At 44.9% G+C, this 8,431-nt stretch overlaps 1 protein-coding gene across 1 annotated transcript in view; it reads left to right on the top strand.

The window, feature by feature from the left end:
* The window catches only part of LOC138981263 (secretin receptor-like), a 56,693-nt gene that overhangs the window by 15,733 nt on the left and 32,529 nt on the right, over positions 1–8,431 (top strand). The window contains exons 5-6 of the mRNA XM_070354105.1: positions 304–412; positions 3,971–4,078. Coding sequence (XP_070210206.1) covers positions 304–412; positions 3,971–4,078 — 217 coding nt within the window. The remainder of the gene's footprint in view (positions 1–303; positions 413–3,970; positions 4,079–8,431) is intronic.

An 8,431-nucleotide genomic window follows, 5' to 3' on the forward strand; every position in this document is an offset into this window, starting at 1 on the left:
AGATTGTTTCCCGCTACGGGGCTGGTTGTTGTTAATGTCCTTTCAACCGATATGGCTATTCGGGACCAAAGCAAGATTACGGGACTGGTTGTTGTTAATGTCCTTTCAACCGATATGGCTATTCGGGACCAAAGCAAGATTGTTTCCCGCTACGGGGCTGGTTGTTTGAAGGTTGTTTTTAACGTCCCTTGAACTGTGACCGGGAAGTCTCTGTCACGCTACGGGGTGTGAAAAATGTCATAACAAGGCACTGGGCAAGATCACGGGTGTATCACGTCAACGGTGTGTTGTTTCGTGTTGCAGAGAACGCGACACGCACGTGCATGGCTGACGGCAACTGGTACATCAACCCCGACACCAACGAGACGTGGACTGACTTCACGCGCTGCATGGCCAAACAGCCAAAGTCGGAAATCTCCAAACTCATCAGAGTGAGCAGTGATTCGTGTTTATGTGGTGGTGGCGGTCGTGGTGGTGGGGAAGGGTGGGGGTGTTTGGAAGGGGAAAGGAGATAGGGCGGGGGAGTGTTTTCTGTGTGTGTGTCTGTCTGTCTGTCAGTCTCTCTGTCTGTCTGTCTGGCGGTCTGTATGTATGTCTGTCTGTCTCGGTTGACCTACTATACCCTGTGTCACTGTGCGTGTGTGTGTGTGTGTGTGTGTGTGTGTGTGTGTGTGTGTGTGTGTGTGTGTGTGTGTGTGTGTGTGATGTTGTTGTATTTGTTGTTGCTTCTGCGTAAACAGCGCAACATCTTCATTATCGTCTTCCATTAAAATTGTTAAACGTTGAAAAGGACACAGGCATTCTGTGACTAGAATGACAAAATCCACTGTCATCACAGTCTTTTCACCGACCCAAGATCTTCAGCACAGTTCCGTTCCCATGCAACCCTTAACCTGCGAAACCTTTCAGCGCTCAAAACCGAAGTTTTTCATCCAGTCTCAATGAAAGCCCGCACTCGATCCAGCCAGCCAATCGCAATTACTTTAATGAGTTTTAATTGAATTGAAAAGAAACAAGTCGCGTGAAGCGATATAAAGACATTAATTTTAGTCAAGATCAACACCACAAACCAATCATCGCCAAGACTACATTCAGATAGTGGGTGGGGATATTATATTCGGGAATTCTCATGTAAAGTGTTATGAAGATCGGTCCGGTAGTTTTTTTTTCTGAATCGCTGTACACACACACAAACACACACACACACACACACACACACACACACACATACACACACACACGCACACACACACACATACATACATACATACACACACACACACACACACACACACACACACACACACACACACACACACACACACACACACACACATACATACATACATACACTACGACCCTCATCTCGATTCCCCCTCTATGTTAAAACATTTAGTCAAAACTTGACTAAATAAAAAACAGTCTGGGGATCATGGTATCTGCACGTAGGGTTTCAAGTCTAGGTTAATCACCACAATTCCGGTGGAAAGTTTCAATGCGAAGCTCTGTCGTTATACCACTGAGCCACTGCGTCTCGTGGGATTGAAGATTTCATTAGTGAATGGAGAGCGTGACAGGGAACAGCACGTTAGTGTGACTCTATTTTACGGTCACAGTCCCGTGGGGAGAACAATCCCATTCTTAATTGACAGTTGACTAGAGTGTTCACAGCTTTTAAATTGAATTAGTTAGAAAATGACTATCTGATTTTTAGTTTTTTTGTTGTTGGTTGTGTGGGTAGTTAGACGGTTGGATTGGTTCGTTAGCTGGTTGGTCGGTTCTTGGTCTCTTCGTAATGTGCTTAATGATTGTATATTACGCTCGTGCAGTCTCCCATTAGGGCAAGGGCTGATTGTAAAAAGATACACCTGAATTTGCTCACACCATTACCCTCTTTAATAAAGAATAAGCCTAGTTATATCTTATCTGATTTTTTTTTTAATGCTTTATTTACGTGGTCTAAAGATTAGAGACTGAGCAAATGATAGGAAAGGGGATGGAGACAAATTCCATGATATGAGGGCTAATTCCACAACAGTCCGGAGGCCTTGAGTTAGGGCAAGAACGGGGAGTTAAGGGTGTGTGTGTGGGGGGGGGGCGAGTAATGGAAGGGAAAGCGAGGCAAAGTGTGGGTGTGGGGGGGGGTGTGAGGGGGTGTGTGTGTGGGGGGGGGGGGGGTTGGGGTGAGGGGGGGGTATGGGAGGGATGTAAATCCCGACAAATGTTTGTTGTTGGTTTTTGTTTTTGATTTGTAAAAAAAAATGTGCAAGGGTAATCAGAAACTAAAATATCTGTCACTGCCAATATTGTTTCAACAACGCCACTCGAGCACCGTTTTACGAGTGTTGATGATTGTTTTATGAGTTTTGATAAGGGAGACTGAGTCTCGGATATTGAACAATGCCATGGTTGCTTTGTAACAACATCGGTTGCATATAGCATGAGGCAAGATAGAAATAAATGTTATCGCGGCAGTGATAAGATTCCAAAAATATTCCGAATCGTTGCCAAAAATAAACAGAATTAGGGGATGCGGGCGGAAGGGGGTGGGGATGGACTTGCGTGGGGTGGGGGGGGGGTACAATTAGCTAATGAATGTGTGAGGCAAACTCAGTAGTATAGGCCTAAGTTAAGCGTGTTTCTATGCTGCGGCATGTAACGGGGATTATCAAGTGTGGAGAATAGGTCCTTTGTTTTCCTCATAGACTGAATACGACATATTTTTACGAGACAAAAGGGCTAGATTGAAGACAGACAGCCACACAGACAGCCACACAGACAGCCACACAGACAGCCACACAGACAGCCACACAGACAGCCACACAGACAGACGAACAGACAGACAGATAGAGAAAAAGTTGACTCGCATCAGGTGATAACATAATCATTAGGCTACTCGCGCAGTGTGTTCTGTAGAGTACTGCCCCAAAGGCAAGAAGAATATTCCCCCACAAAACCGGTCACATTTTGCACTGCAACCATTCAAACTGAGCTGTAACAACGTAGCAATAGCTTTTGTAGGTTAATACGAAAAACTGTCGGATAGAAAAATATCGACAGAGTCAAACATGGAAACAGAGAAGCTTTGCTTTTATGATGGGAACAAGAAAGTAACAAAGACTGAGAAAGGTTTATAATGGAAGCGAGAGGCCAGGCAGGTGGAAGTACTTAAAACAAGATGGAGGTGTTTATAAAACGTTGATCAGACCATAGATCATTGAAAATGCTTTTCTGTTTGTCCCTTATGAATAATTCATTTTACACCCCCGTAAAGGTTTCTTCACCCTGGTTTTTGTAGGTCTCATTTCCGCCCAAGATTTACTAAGCAGGTGCAGAGAACTAGAGTGGGGAATAAGAGATAATGTGTATCATGAATCTCTTGTTGTTGTTTTGTTTTGTTTTATTGGTCCAGAAAAAAATATGGAGAAGTCCTAAACGTGAGCAAAAACATAGCAGCAGAGCTACAATGTCATTATTATAGTTGATGTCGTCTTAGAGAATTATATATTCCCCACTGAGTTGCTAGGGAATGGTTCTGAACGACTCTTGTCTTCATTTCTTGGCGCTTTTGTATGCCTCTGTAGTTTGAAACAAGGTTTACATTTTTAATAAAAAGAAGCATCTTCCATTGTTAAGTCTGATATTCATCGGGTGAGGTCAACTTCGCGAAGTCCTCTTCAGAAAGCTCGCTGCGAAAACCTTTAGCACTGATAGCTTCGCGAGGTCAACTTAGGGTTCAAATCAGAACAGCCTTAAGGCGTGTAGACACACCCACGCATGCGCACACGCTGGCACTCACTCATAGAGGCGGACAGACAGAGAAAGAGATATGAAGATGATAAAGACCCCAATAAAGTATTTGTAAAGATTCAATGGCTTTCGACGTAATAACTTCATATTATTTGTCAAACCACTGTGGATAAGAGATTTCGCAATTTATCTTCTCCCAGCGGTTGGATTTAAATTTGTTACCTGTGTTTCAGTCTCACCTGGGTCGCATACGACTGATGTACAGCATCAACTATGGCATCTCGCTGGGTTCTCTTCTCCTGGCTGTCCTCATCATGCTGTGCTTCAAGTCAGTATCATCTGTGTGTGTGTGTGTGTGTGTCTGTGTGTCTGTGTGTGTGTGTGTGACAGTGTGTGTGCTGTCCTCATCATGCTGTGCTTCAAGTATGATCTGTGTGTGTGTGTGTGTGTGTGTGTCTGTGTCTGTGTGTGTTTGTGTGTGTGTGCGTGCGTGCGTGTTTGCGTGTGTGATGTGAGTGTGTGTGTGTGTGTGTGTGTGTGTGTGTGTGTGTAGTCTGTGTGTGTGTGTGTGTGTGTGTGTTGGGGGGAGGGGGCTGTGAAGTAAAGAAAAACAAGTTTGCCAATCAACAACAATGCTACGAATATATAAAACATGTACAATATAATGATTACGCATTTCTCTTTGTCAAACGTCGTAAAGGCAAAATATATCAGTCCAATTCTAGTATTTCGGGTCACACTGCGTGAATGGAAACTGTATTTAACACACTGGGAGTCTGTCTGAACGTTTCATCTTTTCCGTTACCTTGTTCCCCATGTGATTGTGATACGTTGTAACAGCTTTCCAACATCATCCATCACACCCCTTATCTTCCATTCCAGCCCCAAGCCCCAAGCCCCATGCCCCATATCCCAACCTTCCCCCCACCCATTTTCGATCTCCCATTATACACCAACCCCGCCCTCCCTCTCTTCCCCGAACCCCAACCACCCCACCCCCCCCCCCCCCAACCCCCACAGCCCCCCACCCCCGCCAAATCAAACCCCTATCTAAATCCCATACAATCCCTGCCTCTTCAACCTACAAAGGAAATCTGCTGAAAGTGACCCTGAACAAACACACAGAAAATAATGTTAACGACACAGAAAACAGTGGGCGTCTCATAGCTGTCTGGTTCCATTGTTCACAGATTTTTATTTTTTTTATTCAGTGCTAATATGTTGTCACATTGCCTTGGGATTTAGCAGTGAATTAACTCCCCCTTTGGGTCTTCCGATCCGGGGTGGATGAAATGTTACGAAAACAAAACTGTATATCTGTTTTTCTGTGGCTGTCAGCATCAGTTAGTGCAACCCTGTAGTCGACATTTAAAGGAACACTCCGACATCGTTATTACTGCAGTCGACAGAATTGTAAATCGGAGTCATGTTTGATGTGGAGTGTGAATGCGAGAGGCCCCTCAGTCGCCAGTAAATTAGTCATAAATTATGTGAACATAGACCACGGACTGAGAACATGTATACCCAAACGAGTAGTTGCTTGGTTTGTTCGGAGATTCGGTCTAACCAGAAGTGGATTATCAGTCTTACTTGTAGATTATCCACTAGTGGTCCAACGAATTAACTCCATGTTGCGCTTGTTTAATCGTTTATCTGTTTGAATTAGAAGGTTAAAAGCTTTCAAAAGTGATTGACTACTAGAAATTGTTTTGATAATAAGGATAATGTTATTCGCCTCCACTATTTTTATGCAGTTTACTGTTTTGTGTCATGCAAACACGAACTCACACAAGAATGCACGTAGGGCCTACGCACAAACACACTAATTAGCAAGCAAGCACACAAACAAACAAACAAACAAATAGCACACATAATCACTCGCACACGCATGCACGCTCGTACGCATGCACGCACGCACGTACGCACTTACACACACGAACTAAAACACACACACACACACACACACACGCACACACGCACGCACACACGCACACACACACACACACACACACACCAAACACTCACAGAGTGCCTCTAACTCCATCTTGACACTTTTCACCAACTCCACCCACCCATCACCACTCCCGCCATTAATCAACTCCACCCACCCATCACCACTCCCACCATTAATCCCACCCACCCACCCACCCTCTATGCCCTCCTCCATTCAACGCACACTCAACCCCGTTCCCCTATATTCACGCTTTTGAAACCCCACCCCATCCCATCCACTCCATTTAAAACAAAACAACTCCTATTCACAAGGAAAGGGTACGAGGGTTTATCAATAAATGCTTTTCTCGTTTCAAGAGATTAGCTGTCTGTCTTGCCCCTCCTTTACAGACGTGTGTCAGACATGGCCATCTCCTCAGTTTCGGCCAGCCCAAGAGAAAGAAAAATCGAACGGCCAAGAACTAGATTGACACACTCGCACTGAGGTAGACTACAGATTGTAAAACAAGAATCTGGTCAGGACTGGAGCATTTATTTTGAGAAAAAGTAGGGGGGGGGAATGGAGAGGGGGGGGGGGGTCTGATACTAATTTTGCACTGTTTTGTAGGCGTGCATGTGTGTACATGGCATAAGTGTGTGTGTGTGTGTGTGTGTGTGTGTGTGTGTGTGTGTGTGTGTGTGTGTGTGTGTATACGTGCGTGTTTGTGTGGGGGTCTGTGCGTGCGTGCGGGCCTGCGTGCGTGCAGGCGTGTATGTATGTGTGTGTGTATGTGTGTGTGTGTGTATGTGTGTGTGTGTGTGTCAGTGTGTGTGTGTGTGCGTGTGTGTGTGTGTCCGTTCGTTCATGCATGCGTGCATGTTCACGTTGTCCATTACGATGCAAGAATAGCATATTCAGCACACACGAATATAAACTATATATACAATAGTTCACAAATTGACGAGCGCAATATAATTGAAATGAACCTAAAGTGTCCGCGTACATGTGGCTATGCCTACGCAAAAGATTTCTCGTGAGTGACAAGCCTCATCACTTGCCATCATCCACAGACGTCATCTTAAAAGTCAGAAAAGATCTTCATGATACAGATAAATAACTAGTTCCGCAATTCAAGATCGCTTTTTTTTTTTTAAAAAACCAGACAGATGCGGGTGTGAAAATATCAAAGAAAACTTCGCAGAAGTCTGAAGACTCTTATCTGGTAGGACGAAGCAGGAAACCGTTGTTGACCTCGCAGCCATTAAAAACGCCAAGATCTCGGCGACGGAAGTTGTTTCACGACATGGCTTCCCACAAGGCTGTGCGCGCCCCCACAATGTGTGACTCATTTCCTGTCACTTGGTCCTCTCGAAGATGACGCAAGTAGATCATCAGTTCGGAGACCCCGTGTGGACACTTGTCTCTTTTTATCCGGTGATAAGTGCATGCCCGACTTTACACAGCTTGCACCATTCCAGTCTAAAAGTTCTTGTCTTAGGAGTCAGGTGACATACACTGCAGGGCTCCCCACGGACGGCCCTCCTAGTGTGTCGCGGGAACCCCACTTTTAAGTTTTAGAGGGTCCATGACCCCCACTGCAATATTTTAGAGGGTCCCAAGGGTCCAAAAGCCAAAAAGTCCCAGTGTACTTATAAAATATTGTGGTCACGTATAGTGTACTGCGAAGTGTCGATTGCAGTCTGAAAATGGTATCTACGGTACGCACGTTGAAGGAAATTTTGTGCGTCCTAGGACCCGCTTTTTTAAAAAAATCTAGTGCGTCCAGGGACCCCCTCCATATATTTCTAGTACGTTTTTTCGGCTTCAAGTGCGTATAGGACGCAGGTACGCGCGCTATGGGGAGCCCTGATGCAGCCAAACTATGCGTCTGTTTCCGATAATGTATCAGTATTTGTGTCTGTGTAAGGTTTTGTTGCCCCTCGGTCTTTTGGCTTATTAGAACTCCAGGACACCTATATTCTATATCCTTTGTGCTTTTTGGTTTCTTGCACCATTCAAGTACCATAGTCGATACATATACACGCACCGCTAAACTATGCGTTTATTTTTTGTAGTGTATATTTTGGGCTCCGCGGAGCTTTGTTATATCTTTGCTCACAGTTGATTATTCAAAATTGAATTTAGAATTGCGAGGTTTCCACGCAATGACGTAAAGGATTCTGAGTTATTCTTTTTGATACTGAAGTTTTCGTTTCTCTGAAACAAACCAGACCCTCTCAGTGCAGAACTCACGTGTGTCCTGTGATGAAATATATTTTCCTGGCATAGATTTGTGAAGTGCAGCAAAAGCTGAATTCAAAAAAGACTCCAGCACTTCCCCCATAAAAATCAACTAAACTAGATTTCGGCCTATTGAAGAAAACGGAAACTCTGCGCGCTTAACCATTTCTTGATCTTCCTGTTCCTGCGCCCGGAAGGCTTGTTCTCGCTTTAGGTTAATGTCGTTGTTAACATCATCAAACCTGCCCGAAGGATATGTGGGGGAAAAAATGACAAATTCCTCCCTTGCCTTTTGCCTCATCTCCTGTGTGAAGGTAATGACGTTATTTTCGAAATGGTGTGCAGGAGATTGTGGTATATGTGTCGGGAGGGATGAGGGGGGAGGGAGAGGGGGGGGGGGAGAGAAATGTGGAAAGACAGATCTAGAGTCAGGGAGAGGGAGCGTGTGTGCGTGTCTGTGTCTGTCTGACCGTACGGGTGTGCGTGTGTGTGTGTGGGGGGGGGGGG

This window comes from Littorina saxatilis, linkage group LG12 (assembly GCF_037325665.1).
Source record: "Littorina saxatilis isolate snail1 linkage group LG12, US_GU_Lsax_2.0, whole genome shotgun sequence".
Classification (NCBI taxonomy): Eukaryota; Metazoa; Mollusca; class Gastropoda; order Littorinimorpha; family Littorinidae; genus Littorina; species Littorina saxatilis.